General features: G+C 38.0%; 2 protein-coding genes across 12 annotated transcripts in view; one reads left to right on the top strand and one right to left on the bottom strand.

Moving 5' to 3' along the window:
* The window catches only part of FGF14 (fibroblast growth factor 14), a 639,343-nt gene extending 633,807 nt beyond the window's left edge, over nucleotides 1–5,536 (top strand). For all 3 annotated transcript variants that reach the window (XM_032611350.1, XM_032611348.1, XM_032611349.1), the window contains 2 exons: nucleotides 2,157–2,355; nucleotides 5,343–5,536. In XM_032611350.1, the coding sequence (XP_032467241.1) occupies nucleotides 2,157–2,355; nucleotides 5,343–5,479 (336 nt within the window). In that variant the 3' untranslated portion in view covers nucleotides 5,480–5,536. The remainder of the gene's footprint in view (nucleotides 1–2,156; nucleotides 2,356–5,342) is intronic.
* ITGBL1 (integrin subunit beta like 1) overlaps nucleotides 1–16,726 on the bottom strand; it is a 242,080-nt gene that overhangs the window by 10,062 nt on the left and 215,292 nt on the right. For 5 of the 9 annotated variants that reach the window (XR_004346683.1, XR_004346684.1, XM_032611342.1 and 2 more), the window contains exons 10-12: nucleotides 13,806–13,919; nucleotides 12,767–12,848; nucleotides 9,431–9,524 (exon numbers count right to left, since the gene is read on the bottom strand). Coding sequence is in view for 7 of the 9 variants with exons in the window: in XM_032611342.1 (XP_032467233.1) it covers nucleotides 9,431–9,524; nucleotides 12,767–12,848; nucleotides 13,806–13,919 (290 nt within the window). In the remaining 2 variants the exon portion in view is untranslated. Of the gene's footprint in view, nucleotides 1–7,977; nucleotides 8,071–9,430; nucleotides 9,525–11,919; nucleotides 12,849–13,805; nucleotides 13,920–16,726 lie in introns of those variants that run through there. The other 4 variants (XM_032611345.1, XM_032611347.1, XM_032611340.1 and 1 more) reach the window with 3 other exon arrangements.

Here is a 16,726-nt window from a genome sequence, read left to right as displayed (position 1 = left end):
AATAAATAATATGCTTAGCTGCCTTGGCTTGTCTCAATAAAAAGACAAAGGACGTGCCAAAGTCTAATCTGTTTGTCCTAGAAGGTACACGTTCAACCAATATCATATTTATTAGTCTTAGAGCATTCCATTTTATTTTCCTCACTACAAATGTATGAACACAGACCCTTTTATCAGTCTTTCCTCTGAAGCAGGGCCTGGAGACTGACTCACCGAGACTATCATTTATTAGAGAACTAATAGGATATTTGGAGAAATAAAACTTTGCGGAATACCGGAATATTTATTTGGATGGTATCTAATTCAAACCTGAGGTAGCATCATCTCGAAGAAATGAAAGTCTACATAAATTCCTTTGGGAGGGGGCTAAACCTGTCTTCTGGCTGTTTTAATCTCATCAAATTAATAACTGGAACTATCATCTTTGTCATAAAAAGCACCTGCCATTAACAAAACCTGTTCCCCTTGGAAAACAATTTAACTTTCAGTGAATTAAAGTTATGGGGCACTCTCAAGAAATTGCATCCTGCAATTAACACTCTCATGGGAAATACTGAAAGAACATTTCTACAGACAATAATGTCACATTCCTTATTATGGCTAACATAACTTTAACTCTTAAAGGTTTTAAATTTTTAGACCCTAAAGGATATGTTTTTCAGAATGTGTATAGAAAATAACTTTTTTAAAAGAAAAACAAAAGTTACTATTTTCTGTAGTCATAAAAATCTATTAAGGTAAAAAAAAATTAACTACCTGATATTTTTAAAAAGATAATGACAATAAAGCTCTGTTTTGCATCTGTATTTCATAAATACGGAAGAGCGCAGTGTTGAGCCTGTTTAAAATAGCCACAAAAACTAGTTAAGTGACTTCCGTGGTCTGTAACTAGGAAGGCTGAATTTTAAAATTATTTTTCACAGAGGTCTATCTGAAATGCCTTTGTAGGTTAAATTTTAGAAGTCTGTAAAGCTCATCTATGAATATTTGTGTTATTAATGATAATCCTAAGGTAGCAAGCTTTGTGTTATTCATCAGTCAGTGTAGATAATGGCTTTGAGAGTCATGTTAACTCATTGTACTCGTTCCAAAATTTCTTTTTTTTTTTGGCTGCGTTGGGTCTTCATTGCTGCGCTCGGGCTTTCTCTAGTTGCAGCGAGTGGGGTCTTCTCCTTGTTGTGGTGTTCGGGCTTCTCATTGCAGTGGCTTCTCTTGTTGCAGAGCACGGGCTGTAGGCGCGTGGGCTTCAGTAGTTGTGGCACGTGGGCTCACAGGCTCTAGAGCGCAGGCTCAGTAGTTGTAGCGCACGGGCTTTGTTGCTCCGCAGCATGTGGGATCTTCCCGGACCAGGGATCAAACCCACGTCCCCTGCATTGGCAGGTGGATTCTTAACCACTGTGCCACCAGGGAAGCCCTCCAAAAATTTTACTCAGGGCAGCTGTTGATGATTCTCTTCAAGAGTTCCAGGGGGACTCTGAACCATGGATTAGGTCGTGATTTTCAGCTCCTGTCACTGTGACCAGCTAACATGACACCTGGCCTCTGCTCCAGGGGCTAGTTTGTATGCCAGCTGATTGTCAGGGGCTTAGTTTGAGGTGTCAGCTTGTCTCTTTGTAGGTAAAATGTATCACCCTGTAATATCAGTGACCTAGTGAACAACTGGCAACAGGGTATCATGTAATTATTCCTATGGAAATATTGAAAGTAGGCTATACCGTACACGTATATTTTATTTTGTTTAGTTTGTTGTGAATACAGGATGCTACTTTATCCTGTTGTTTCTGTTTATACTCTGGTTGAATTGTATTCTGTTCAACTGAAATTTTTTTGAGTTTGCTCCTGTATTCTAATTTCTAATTAAAGGACATCCATACTTTTGCCTATACACACACACACACACACACACACACACACACACACACACGTATATGTGTGTATATATATATTCCCGAAAGTAGCAACTTCTTCTCTATTCATTGTATGTTGATAAATGTATATGGACAATTAATACCCGCAGGAAGAGGTACATCTGGCCATCCCTGCCCAAGGGCTGACGCGTTGGCCATCATGGGCAAGTTTACGGAAGAAGGAAGAGGAAGCATGAGGAAGCGCCCGTTCCTTCCTCTAACTTTCATTTCTTCCTTTTTTCTCAACAGGAACTTTTTACCCCTGAATGCAAGTTTAAAGAATCTGTTTTTGAAAACTATTATGTAATCTACTCATCCATGCTGTACAGACAACAGGAATCTGGTAGAGCCTGGTTTTTGGGATTGAACAAGGAAGGCCAAGTTATGAAAGGAAACAGAGTAAAGAAAACCAAGGCAGCAGCTCATTTTCTACCCAAGCCATTGGAAGGTGAGTGTTATGCGTGTTTTATCCTTATCAGATTTATCACACATTTATCTTTCACACTGATGACTCTACCATGGCCACAGGGAGCCCTCATGGAACGCTGGAAATGTTCTTTATCTTGATCTCAGTGGCGATTCACGGGTGTCTTCATAAGCTGTGCATCTAAGATATGTACACTTTACTGTATATATGTGTGTATATTATGTATGTATATATATATATATACATACGCATATATTCCATTAATTTAAATGTGTCTGTACTCATTTCTCATGTCTCAGATCCTCACTACCCCAACCTCTCTAGCCCCTAAATAATTTTAATTAATTTAAGAAATTTAAAATCTGCAATGACATTATAAAGCTGTGACTATGACAGTAGGTATACTAGAAAAACTAAGTTTTGAGTATTATGGAATGTTTGAGTATTTGCCCATTTTGCTGTTATCTAGCTGAAAGTAACCACATATTTGTGAATTAGTATAATTACAGGAAATATAAAGAGTTAATAAGTTGGCCTTTAAAGAACTTGTTGATATTAGATATCTCCCTTCCAAGCTGCATAATTGTTTAGTAAATTCAAATGTGGCTTGACCTTCTTTTACACTCAGCTGTAAACAATGAAGCCTTCAGATTTACTTTGATTGGATTTCTGGAGAGGAGGCTACAAAATTTTAATTAATCAGAAACATCTGCACATTTCTCATTAAGGATTCTACCGGAATTTTATCTATGTAACATTTGCTTGGGAACTACTAAAAGAAACTGATATTGAGGCTTTTCAAAAGTGTTTTTCTATTCAAATGCTTTTGTTTACCTTTTGCAGAAAATCAGACCTGCAATAACTAAGTAAACGTTTGAAGCCAGCTTACACGGTTTGATTTTTCTTTTTGTTTCTTATTCCTACAGGAAAGCATTAGCCATCAAGAGAAACGCATATTGGTTTTATAATCCATATTGTCTTTATAGGAATAAGATAATTTGAAATATTGCAAGTTAATTATCTGTGGATATATAATTCAGCTTTCAGTTTGCCTAGGTTTGGAAAGCCAGTCTTGTTGGTTAATACCATCTTTATAATGTCAGTGATATTGACTATATCACTCTTAACTAAATTTGCCTCTACAACGAGTCATTGAAACGCAAACAGTTAGCCACCAGGGCCTATCTAGGAAAGGAAAAATTATTTCAGTCTGAAATATGAGTGAATTATTCTCATTCTAGGACAGATCATAAGGAAAATGAGAATAAAAATAAGAAATTAGAGGGTTTCTCTGTTCTTCCAAAATAACGTATCCATGATTTGGCTTTACCACTTCAAGTGAACTTTGAGACCGTCAGATATTCAAATGCGAGTGAAAAAAATTTAAAAACTAAGTCCATAGCAACTCTACAAAAATCAGGCAAAATCTAGAAACCAGCTATTTAGTATATCCAGCAGGAAATATCTGAGACCCTAAAGATACGGGGTAGTAATATAACTCTGCATTTTATTAATACACTGAACTGTTGTGTGTATATGTGTTTGTTGTGTGTTTATGTATACATGAAGAAGAGAGAAATAGAATTTTCAAAAAACTAGCAGACAGAAGTACTCTAAAGACAAGGGGATATTATAAAGACAGGTTATCACATAGTGTAATTGATAAGGAAAATGAATTTCAAACTTTCAAAACCCATACAGGATGTAAATTATATCATTGGAATTGTTAGGGCAAATTAGATTCTTGATGAATTATTGGTGCTCTGGAGCCTTCATATTTCTTACACAGCTTCACTGCATAGACGATCAAGATTAGCACTCTGATGCTGTTGTCGCCTAACTAAATGCCTAGTGGGAGTGAGGGACTGGAAAGTATGTCAAGGATATGGATTAATCTCTTAATCCTTTTCACTTGCTAAGTCCTTTATTATAGGTCTGATACGCATGTGCTTTCAAGTCTGTGTGCTGCTGAAAGGTCTCACGCTGCATTTGCAAAAGGTGAAAATCCTACCACCTTGAACATGGAGAATGCATGTAGTGGTTCCTCCTAACAAAGCTTAAGTTCTCTTCGTAAAAGATAGGCTTTCAAAACCCTAAAAAGCAGGTTGGGCAGCTCTAATTCGCTTCTTTCTGATGGCAGATGATTTTAACTCAGTTTTCCCCAAGCATCAGTCACCCTGAAATCTCCTTTCCCAGGATTCCCTGGAATCACTTGCAGAAAAGCCACATGAACTATTGTGATTAATGATATCACCAGATCAATTCCCCAGAGCTTCCTCAGACGTCATTCCCACTTGCCCTCTTGCCATTCTGTACTTCTGCCTTATATGACATCAATTACAGATTTTCATGATTATACCTGAAAATGAGGCATAAAAAATATAAAACACCCCACACTTGCCTTCAATTATTTAAGGGTCTCTTTGCATGATTTCGGGAGAGGAAATCTAAACAATGATCTCTGGAAGACCCTGGCTTAAGGAAAGTGAATTGTCTGTATTGCTTTTATGGCTTTGAAGCTGGGAGTAGTGTGGTTATGTTGCCTTTGAAGCACTTGAGAGAAAAATTATTTAATGACCTAGGGGTGTAAATACCTAGAATGGAAAAGATGAGAATGAGTTCCACGTGTTGACAGCGTGCAGTGGAAGGAAAGTCTTTTTCTCGCTGAACAAAGAGAATTAGGTTATATGCTTGCCGTTCTCACATAGTCCCTGTGGGTGTGTGTGTGTGTGTGGGTGTGTGTGTGTGGCCACATCCCCCATTTAAACCTTCTCTCCTAGACAAAAATGCACGTGCCCCCAGGTGCGTATTTTGGATACACAAACCAGAAAATGCAAAGGAAGTAATATTTTCTGTTTTGGGGCCGGATTTTACTGCTTTAAAACAGGAATTCCCTCTTGATGGGGTTACTTGACTTCAGGGAAAACGGGACTGGGCCAACGGCTGAGGTCTGTGTGTGAAGCTAACCAGGTAACATCTCCTTTTCCTCCTGCCCTCCCCGTCACTAGTTGCCATGTACCGAGAACCATCTTTGCATGACGTCGGAGAAACAGTCCCAAAAGCCGGGGTGACGCCGAGTAAAAGCACAAGCGCGTCTGCAATCATGAATGGAGGCAAACCAGTCAACAAAAGTAAGACGACATAGCCAGATCCTCACAGGTGTTGTGACTGACTCGCCCTGAGCACCGTTGAGTGATTTATCCTGGCCACACCCTCCTGTTCCGGGGCCCAGGAGCAGCTGGCAGTAAGCAGACGCTTACTTCCCGCTGGCTTGAACTTCTTGGTTGCAAGTGGATAAATCTCAACGTGTTGTGCCCTCACAACAAGAAGACACCTGCATAACCAGCTCAACTCGGACCATGGAATGCCCTACCAGATATGGAATGCCTTTTTAATATCTTTTCTGTGACTGTGACACTTCACGTGAATGACCTACTTCACAAGTCCACTCGATACCTTGCCTGCTGACAGCTACCCATATTCCTTTTTGAGTCCCGTTTCGGCGAATTCCATGTGTTTAAGTTCGATTTTGTAGCACACAGATACTCTTGAGTAATTTCTAGTTAGATGCTGTAAACCTGTGCTATTATGGAGTTCTCTTCTTCCCGTTTTTACAGGGCTGCTGGCTCCACTGTCTGTGACCTTTTGCAGGGATTGTGTTCCTCTCAATCGTAACTTGTAGTGGTTGGCTTAGTTTGGAGAGCGATCAGGGAAACAGAAAGCCTTCTAAACCTATTATGACACATTGCATCTATAAAGAGTGTTGTCTCTGGCTCACACTACTGATGAAACACACATATATGCTCTGTCCAGTAGCAGATACTGTGCTCCCGAGGCCGCGTGGCCGGGCTGAGAGATGGGGTCAAACGCAGTCATGGGAAGTGCTCTATGATCTGGGTTTGACATCCCCCTTAGTTTCTTTGTGTGTGTGTGTGTGTTTTATACATATCACAAGCTTACTGGTAATGGTAACATTTGCCTTGCCCAGCGAGCAAGACCCACTGGTTTTTGAGAAAGTGGGTCCAAAGAACTCTGTAGGCCTTGTAGGCCTGATTAAAGTTCATTTTCATCTATGAATCCTCATTATTTGGAAAAAAGGAAAAAAACAATCAACAATTACAACCTACAAGAATTGCGCTACCTAAATCCATTTCAGATAGAATCCTTCCTGTTTTTAATGAACCAAACTTAATGCCACCCCTGGTCTGGGCTGCATTCCACTCACACTCAGCAGAGCATGGGCAAGGCGGCTGTTGTGTTCTTTTCTGCAGCAGCAATGCAAATGTTAGTTATAAATTAGACTTTAATATTTTGGGTGTTTAACAAGTTTTTAAACTGGACATATTAGGAAAAACATTTGTTTTAGCTCAGCATGCTGAGTCAGGTACTGTGTAATTCACCAGTCCATACCTGTAATTCACCAGTCCATACCTGTAATTCACCAGTCCATACCTCTGACTCAGCTTCTCAGGCCCCTGTGGCCCAATGGCTGAGTTAGAGGTGCCTTGCCATGATCTCAGAATGCAGTCTGTTGAATTATTCTAGATTAAAAACTAAAGACAAACCAACACATTCAAACATCAGGTTTTCGGTCCATCTGACTTTTTTTTTTTTTTTTGCTGTTCTTTGATTTTGCTTAACTTCCTTTGGAATTTAATACTGCTGAATTCTGAGCTTAGGGAAGACAACGACTAAGAAAGTAAGTCCATGAATAGTTGACTCCACAGTGAAGAAACCATGCAAAATGTTCAATATTGGATATAAAGAGTTTCAAAATGTTTGATACTAAGCTGTTTGGAAATATATTTGTTAACTCTGTGTATACTTAATAAATTTCAATGTTTTCTGCTCAGAAGAGTTAACTGAGACCAAACTGAACCTCATTTATAGAAAACTATACATGGGATCAATGTACTGGCCTCTTGTTATTATTTCCATGTGGAAGGATGACCCAGTCGCCATTTTCTCCCATCTGCATTGTATTTACTGGGAAATTATTTTGTCACTGCTTTCCTAAGTCTCCATGACAGCCCTTGCCCAGCATTTAAAAATTTTGGCCTGCTTAGCTGATTAAAGATTTACTATCAATTTAACTGTTTATGCTTATTTCATTTTCGTATTGAATTCCACTTTAATAAATAAAGTGTTAGCATAACGTTTGAGTAGATTTATTGTGGATAGTGCTAAAGTACAAATACAACAAAATGCTTCTTCTGACCTCTCTTGATTTCTTGTTATACCACTTTAAAGCCTATTATTTTTAACAGGCTAAGTTAAAATACATTAGATGAATTTCATTAACCAATTGTTTAGGGAAGACATATATTCCATAATATGTGGCAACTTGAAATTCCAATTAGATGGACTTACCCTACCGCGCACAGGCACACACACACATCAAACAACCCCACCTACATGTTTTTGGTAATCAGCCCTACTTGCTGGTTTCTTTTTCCCCTGTAAGCTTGTTTATTGGTTAAAATTATGACAAGATTTATTTTTGTAAGTGACTGAGATTTCAGTAAATGTGTATCTCTGTTTTGTTTTTTACATGAGTTATCGATAAGGGCATTTATCCCTATGAATGGATGTCAAAGTACTTTCTTCTAATATATGTTTAGACGTATTGCAGAGGGGTCCTTGTTATTTGTGATTTAGTTAGATCATTTCCTCTGTGTCTGGTCTGACCTGTTGCATGGAACGAGGACAGCACTGATGAACTGCATGTTGTAGGACCTGTGTATCAAGAACCATTGGTGTGTATTAATCTACATACAAAGAGTTTGTCTGCATTGTACAGTTTCTGTGTTGAATATCATTTGTTGTATTCATAAATACAACATATTGAATAAAATATTTATATGACGGCATATTCAAAAACATTGAACAACTTTATGTAATGAAATGGCATTGCATCACCCACAGATATAGAGAAATGTCATGTAAATAAGTTTGGTAAACTCACTTTCCCCCTTTACCATGCCAAAGAAAATTTTAGCTCTTTGATGATACCTCTCTTGCTATTTTTCCAGGCTAAGACTCCACCATTTTCTCCCCTCAAAAATTGTTTGCTGTTTTAAGTAAGTGCAATCTGTCACCTTTGGTGTTCTGTACAGTAAATCTGATGGAATTCATTTGTATTTAGAGACCACCACGTGTTCTGTACCTCTATGTACATATGTCGATCTTATCAACTCTTTCCAATATCACATTCCTTTTGCATCCATATCTGGTGTGAGAGGGTTATGTCTACTGATTTGTTATGGTAGCTGTTTCACTCATCCCTCAACAATGCTCTGGAATGTTCATTGTTCTGATATTTCAGGTGACATCATTTTATTTTCCTGTAGGTTTGCTTTCTAAAATACTTTGCTACAACTTTACTTGGAAAAATTATAGAAGAGGTGCAAATGGTTCAGCCTATATAAAGAGTAAAATGGAACTGAGCATCATGTCATTACAAATCTTGGAGAATTTAGAGATTCGTGCTCTAAATGTTCCCTTGCCCTGAGTGTTTGGGGTAAGGGCCGGCTTCAAGATGGGCCCACAAGACTCCTGCTGCAGTCCGTCTAATTGTTTACCTCTTGGAGAGTAAGAAGAGTTCTTTATCACACCTGGCCAGTTGCTTAATGAATGCCTAAAGCACTACAACAGTCCGCTGTTTTCAGGATGACCAACATCAGATTTGGTTCTTTTTTAAAAAACAACAAGAAAAAACTTCTCTCTTTTTAAGTTAAGACATGTATCACTTCATTTAAAGTTTTCTCTCTAATATTAGAGTGAGAATTAACATTTGAAGGAGAGACCAGATTGACTAAGAAATCCATTTTAGAAGGAATTGAAAATCATTAAAAATTACTTTCAATGTTATTTCAGAACAAGACTATACCCAGGGCAAGCTTTTAAGCTAAACGCAGGCATATCAAACTCCAGGTGTGAAGAGTATTACTTTGGAGTGAAATACATTTCATAGTGTAGCTCTCTTAGCTTACAAAGTGGCACACAGGGCCTGCTGACTCTCTCAAATACTGAGTAGTGTTTCAAAGGTTTGATAGTGAATCTGCAAACAAAGACTGAGTTATGTTTTTGTTTTTACCTGGTTTTCTCTATCATTTGGTCTAATTCCCACGTTGTGTTTGCATTTGAGGTCGTGGAGGCCATTCCTTCCAATGCGCGGTAGGAAATCTAGATTAGCTCAGAGTCCAGGAAGACAACAGGATATAGTGATTCTCTTAGATCTTAGGACATTAGTAGAATCTTATTAAAAAGTGCTTTATGGAAGAATTCCTCAGTGATGGTTAGCCGAGCAAGCAGGGTTGGTGCCAACACCATCTGCAAACTTGTCGCGTCTTTCCCAGTTAACGTTAATCCCACCATAACTGCCGACCAACCTGAACAAGCCAACAAAATTTGCATATTTTCCCTCCACCTATTACAAGTTTGTTCTTGCCCTGCCTTTTATTTGAAGAGGGAGTTTTAATCTTAGTAATGGAATCAAAAGTCAAAGTACAAAATAACATTTAAGAAGGGTAGAATCTATGTCTTTACATGTAACTATGTTTATTTTTCTCCAACTTAAACATGTAAATTAAATCACTTCTTAATAGATCTATTGACGTTTCATTGCTAGAGACAAAACCACACATAAAAACACGCACAAGAACTGTTATAGCAGACAGAAAGAGGTAAAAAGAAAGTATTTCTGTTTTAAAAGAAAAATATTCATTAGAGTTTAGGTACCATGTGACTTATGCTATAATTCAGCTTTGGTTCAATAATTCATGGCTAAATGAACCACAGAATATAGCTGACTATAATAGATTTTGTCAAAAAATTTGGACAAATCACATTCTGAAATTTATAATAAAGTAATTTCTCCATATTTAAACTTCTTAAAAAGCATAAATGCTGAGGACATTTTTCTTACATGAAAATATAAAAAGAGCAGCATTCTTGTTGCAGGGATAACAAATATAGAGAATGATAAGAAAAATAAGACACACCTAGGGTAACGTGATGAGACAGGAAACTAAGGGCCGTACCAGTAGAGCAGGATGGCAAACTACTGCTCAGCTGCAAGCCAGATACAGCTTGCAATCTGTTTCTTATGGCCCAGGAGCTCAGAATGAGGTTTTTATTTTTATTTTTTCCATTTTAAAGTATTAAACTTGAACAGACAAGAATCTTCTATAGAGATGTATGTGACCCACAGTCTAAAATATTTACTATCTGGTCCTTTATAGAAAGCAGGGTTCTGCAAAAGGGGAAACTGAAAGTCATTTGTATTATGATGGCTGGATAAGGTAATGAATTCCAATGTTTGTGCATCATTACGTAAGGCATCAGAATTGCAACTGAACAATAACAGATTTGTTTGAGGCTTAAAGTGTTTAGACAGAGAAGAGGAAAGAGTACAATCTATCATTTCTTGACTCCTTATGGTCCCCTCATTTTATAAAAACTGATATATCAATTGACATACTTAATAATAGAGATAAAATTTACGTGGTTGCATTCCTTAATCTCAGGATAGAGACGACAATTTTATAAATCTCTTCAAGTATGAGAACACTATTAGTACTATAAAAATCAGCATCAGTTACATTTTCTCTTAAATAATTTTCAATATCAAATTTTTAAGTAACTCAGCAGATACATATTTTCCTTATCTTTGGTGATTTGACTTAGAAAAGTCCAAGCCACGACTCTAGAATATTCACATCATCAAGTAAAATTTCCAAGCAAAAATTTTCATCTTAAACAATATGGAAATGATTTTGTTACATTATTCTAGGATTTTACAAAATATAAATCACATTTAGAAAAAAAGTGGGGTTTTTATTAGCTCTAAATAATTAAAGGTTGCCTAAACTAAGGTGTATTAGTAGACTTAACTGTAAATATGTAAGGTAAGTCCAAATTATTGTAATTTTCATAATGCAATGTGAATTTCATACAGAGCAGAATTTCACCATTAAGAAAATAAACATTTTGTTCTTATTATTGAGTGAATATTTATAATTTCTATTTCAGCCATTTCTGGTTTTTTTAAAAATCCTCTGAGCTTTTGAGAATTTTTATTATAGTATCTCTTCTTGATTTCTTTGCATGTCCCTACTTTTCCAGTAAGTCATGTATCCTTATAAATAAGAATCTTTTAAGAGAAGTGAATGTGTATTTCAGGCCCATCATATATCTAACTATATGTTGTCCTTTTAAAAGGCAAGTTACCATGGAGTAAAAAGTAAAAAAAAATCGTATTTCTTGTATATGTAACCCTTGCCCAGTTTTTAAAAATGTTCTAGAAACAGAAAATAGATACCCCTGAATAAAAATTCATTTTGGGGGTTAATCCTCAGTAGGCAAATATATACTGACACAGAATATAAGCAACTTATGTCACCATTTATTAAAAATGTCAAATTTTGCATTTTTCATATCTTCCTTAATCTTAAGAGTCTTTTTTGGAGTGAGTTTATTTTTAATTTTTTTAAAAGATTTTTTTTTTTTTGATGTGGACCATTTGTAAAGTGTTTATTGAAGTTGTTACAATATTGCTTCTGTTTTATGTTTTGGTTTTTCTTGTTTGGTTTTGTTTTGTTTTTTGGCCACGAGACGTGGGATCTTAGCTCCCCGACCAGGGATTGAACCTGCACCCCCTGCATTGGAAGGTGAAGTCTTAACCACTGGACCACCAGGGAAGTCCCTTGTGTGAAGTTAAAGTGGGACTAGACAAATGACAAATGACTTAATGGCTAAAACGACCAGTTTTTTTTTTTTTTTTTTTTTCGAAAGCACTGGTTATGTAGTTTCTGCCTGCCCCCCTAGCCCATGTGTGTTTGTATACCACATACCTCATGTCTCCATATGGAAATACTGGCAAAATACGGTCAGTGGATTTATGTGAGGATATATCTTCTCCTTAGACTCCAATATGGTCTTTCTTGTATAGGAGTGTGCATTTCTAACAACCGTGTAACTCAGGGTTCCTCAGCTCAGGCACCATTGATACTTGAAGTCAGATAATTCTTTGCTGTGGGAGGTTGTCCTGCACCAGAGGATGTTTGCAGCATCCCTGGCCTCCACCCACTAGATGCCCACAGCACGCCCTCCCACCCCACCCAGTGGGACAATGAAAATTGTCTGTAGACATTGCCAAATGTCTTCTGGGTGGTAAAGTTGCCCTTGTTGAGAACCACTGATGTAAATTAAGGTAGAAAAAAATTTTTCTGGCGTTATTTACATCAGAATTTGCTTAACTCATCTTTAATGGGTACCCAGATTTCACTGAGGCATTCAGAAATAGAAAAACATACAATGGTCTGTTTGACCTGTCCTAGTGATGATTATATATGGTTCCCTCCGCATTTATATGTTCTAATGGCCTAGAAAAATAAGAATCCAGTTCTCTGCCATGGATTATTAAGGATATTCTGTGCCGAGCCAGATTTCACATGCATTTCCGTTCCATCCATCCCAGCATTCACAGTTTCCACAGCTACAGATTCCATTCCCTGCAATAAAGTACACAGGGGAGTCAGTATCATGACCGAAAGTCACCAAGTTCAAATATGTTATTCTAAACCACAGCAGTTCATAATCAAGACCATTTCATTCATCCTCTGCAGATTTTCTTATTCTGTTCTGTAGCCATCTTATCATCATCTTGTTTAGCAGCGATGGAAAATGTGATTTTTCACATAATTAATGGCATCTGCTTGATGCCACCATCTGTGTATCATCTAATAGTGACCATCCTGTGTCACTCCGGGTGGCTTCCATGTCATAATTTTGTTTTCCTGTAGAGAGCAAGTTATGTCTGACTTATGAATAAACGCTAAAAACCATAAAGTCCCCTGACATAGAATGAGGTAAGCTGAGGAATCAGCTAGAAGAGGATCCTTGTGCCACAGGGACGGACAGACAGTGAATGGCTAGCTTAATGACATACACAAGCATTCATCTTTTACCTTCAACTAGAAACAAGGAGAACAAACATAACGTGTCTCCCTTTCCCCTGTAACTTGTTCAAGCAGATGTATTTTATAACCAATTATCAGGATTCAATAACTTGGGAGAGCAGTAGCTATGACACTGCTAAGTCTCCCTCATCGCCGCAACACACACACCCCACTCCTTGCAGCCAACCAACACATCAACCGTCTTTGAATTAGTGGTACCTGGGTCCTGTTTAAAATAATACTCCATTCTCTACACCAGGCTCAAAGTAAAATGGTTGTCAAGACGATTATTTTCTCTTTTCAACATATAACTGCATATGTGTGAGTTGAGGGCGTGGTTACTTTTGTCCACCAATGCCCACTCCCCTTCTGCGGTGACTTCCTGTGAATAGTGGGTCTTGATTACACGGACGCTCTCCTGTCCAGCTGGCTATGGCAGTACGCGGTGGGTATCATCTGTCTTTATTGCCAGCTGTGACACAGAACAGTTAGGGTAGGTTGATACTGCACCTGTGCAAATGAGACCATCATGTTTGTCGCAGTCCCTGTCATCACAGTCGCAGAATTCTCCCGAAATATACCATTCTTCGGCAGAACAAATGCACTTCCCACAGTGACAAGAACCTGAAATCACAAAGGGCACTACTTGCTGTCGCCACTTAACTAAAGGCTTCCGTCTAGAACAGAATATCATCAGTGCAGCGACAACAGACTTCTAATAACCTATCCTCCAAAGGGAAAAGTTTATTGAATAGCCGGTCGCTCAGAGGGGAGCCTGACTGACTTACCGTAATTCGTAAAGGTTATCCAGGAAAGGCTTCATTATGGATCTAGACAGTTGCAATTAGCCTTGAGCAAATGTTCCATGGCCCAGCCTGGTTGAAATGTCAGTGAGAGCAGAATGTTGATTCTTATAGATGGCCTTCCAAAAAAGGTACTCAAAAATAGATGGGTTTTTTTTTCTGAATTGAATCATGCTTTAAAGGTGCTTGTTTTTTAAAGGAATTGAATAGCAAGTTCTAATAAGAGGGGATGCATTTATTAATAAAAGAAATACTAAATTATTGTGCTTACAATTCTGGATTTTGGTTTACATGATTTTCTTAAAATACGGACACATCTGTATATTGGGTAGCTCTTTTATTTATTTATTTTTTGCGATACGCGGGCCTGTCACTGTTGTGGCCTCTCCCGTTGCAGAGCACAGGCTCCGGACGCGCAGGCTCAGCGGCCATGGCTCACGGGCCCAGCCGCTCCGCAGCATGTGGGATCTTCCCGGACCGGGGCACGAACCCATGTCCCCTGCATCGGCAGGCGGACTCTCAACCACTGCGCCACCAGGGAAGCCCTTGGATAGCTCTTTAAAGTGCTAAAAATACACACATAATAACTCATGTATATTCAACTTATCAGATTTCATTCTCAGGATTTCCTGTCATAATCAAAGATAGCTCTAATCTCCCCAAAATGTTCATCTTTTATGAGGCTCTAGGTCCAACCACCTTCTCCATTACTTTACACATCCCCTCTTTTTAATTATTTAATTAATGTCACTAAAAAATTCCTTTAGTTATTAAAAACATTTTGGTTTGCTGAGAAATACTTTTATTAATTATTTAAATATGTTTAAAAGAAGAGAAAATATATGGATTAAACGGTGTCACAAAGGGAAGAAAGCTCTCACAGTCTAAATGTCTTCATCTGATGGCCTATAAAACCCCACATGGCAAAATTACGTCTACAACCACAGTAAAGACACCTTTAAAATTTAAAGGAAAACACATAAAAAGGACTTTCCCTTCCTTCTATTTCCTTGGATGGGTTAGTCTTTCCAAACATGTTTTCCTTCTACTAAAAGATGCTATCACCAAATTGTTCTGGTCAAAAATCACCTTAAGAGATTGTGAAGTAGAAAAAAGTACTTTGACCTATTTAACAAAATTCCAGACTCGGTAAGTTCAAAATATAGTCGGAGAGGGGCAGGAATCAATCATTAGTGCCTCTAGGAAGCACAGTGCTTAAAAAATGAGTTAACAAACTGAGTGAGTAAAGTGGCTAGAGAAAAGGATTTCCTCATACCATGGAATCAGGAAAGGATCTGTATAAACGTATCTCAAGCATTAAGCGCTATGTGGTATTTCATATCATGGAAATGACTATCTGCATTTTAGTGGCAAAAGTCCCCAATGGCCAAGTTAAACCTTCCACATTCTGTGTCATGTGGAAAGTAAGGGAGTACTAGTTACGTGCTCAGAGCTGGGTTTACCTTTGTTAAGTCCTTGCTTAAGCACAGCATGATTTCATTTAGTCTTGACTTGCTTTCCTGAGGGTCTTGGTTGATTTACATTTTCTTGAGTAAAATCTAGACAACTTTCAGTTCTGATGAGTGACTGACAGCCTGATGGTTGCCTAGGAACCAGTGAGCGAGGCCTTCCGGCTCAGTCTGTGAGGAAGGCTGGCTCCCTCTCGGTCTCATTCAGGTACAGTGTTACCTTATTTTAGAAATTTATCCTAGTTTTAAAGATTTCTTTCAAATTTCTAGGCATGGAAGTGTTCACCATTCAACTGCTCATTTAGTAAATGGTTAGCAACATATCTGTAAAAAAAAAAAAACCCAAAACCAAAAAAACAACTTGGGACATTTCATTGACTTTTCATTGAAATTTCCTCAGAAAGCATCATATTTCGTGCTTTATTTCCATGAGTAATTACTGGAAGAATTGGATTGCTTTCAGTTGTTTCTAAAATAGTATTTCCTTTGCATTCCAAAATGATTTCTACAAAGCAGCAGAAGTAAATGACTTATTTGTCCATGACAGTCACATCTTATGCCTAGGATATTTTTTTTGTATTTTGTCACAATTCATGAAAAGATCTCACATTTCATTTTTAAACTTAACCTCTGGCCTTGGAACGATTTTAATTACTGCTCTTGCTTCTGGAATGCTTAGCTTCAGTCTATAGCAAAGTATTTTCCTAAAACTGGTAAGCTCAGCTAAAGTTCATATGGTATCATGGAGAGACCATTTGACAAATAAATTCCAGTTCCAAAAGTCTACTAGTCACTGAAATACTTAAAGTGAAAAATGGGGACTGATTTTTGTATGTGCTATGAAAAAGTAGCTTTTCTCAGTCAGCGTTTTCCCCAGCTGTGTTGTTCTTTACTGTTCGTGCCTCTCAGAGGTAGGAAGTTCTTCTGCTTGTGAAACTAGGAATAGCATGTAATACTAACACATTGAATCATTATTAGGACCTCTTATAGCAGCGCCTTGGTTGTAAAGTGCTCTGTTTTTGTCAGTAACTGGGGGTCAAACTGCGCATCTCTAGAAAGGGAAAAACTTAGGCAAAGAATTCTGTCAGTCAGGCACAGGCCACATGACTGCCAAGAGGGGAGCAATTGTTCAGCTCAGCTGGCCGGGCTCCACTCACAC

This window comes from Phocoena sinus, chromosome 18 (assembly GCF_008692025.1).
Source record: "Phocoena sinus isolate mPhoSin1 chromosome 18, mPhoSin1.pri, whole genome shotgun sequence".
Classification (NCBI taxonomy): Eukaryota; Metazoa; Chordata; class Mammalia; order Artiodactyla; family Phocoenidae; genus Phocoena; species Phocoena sinus.
This window is presented reverse-complemented; position numbering and strand designations above follow the sequence as displayed.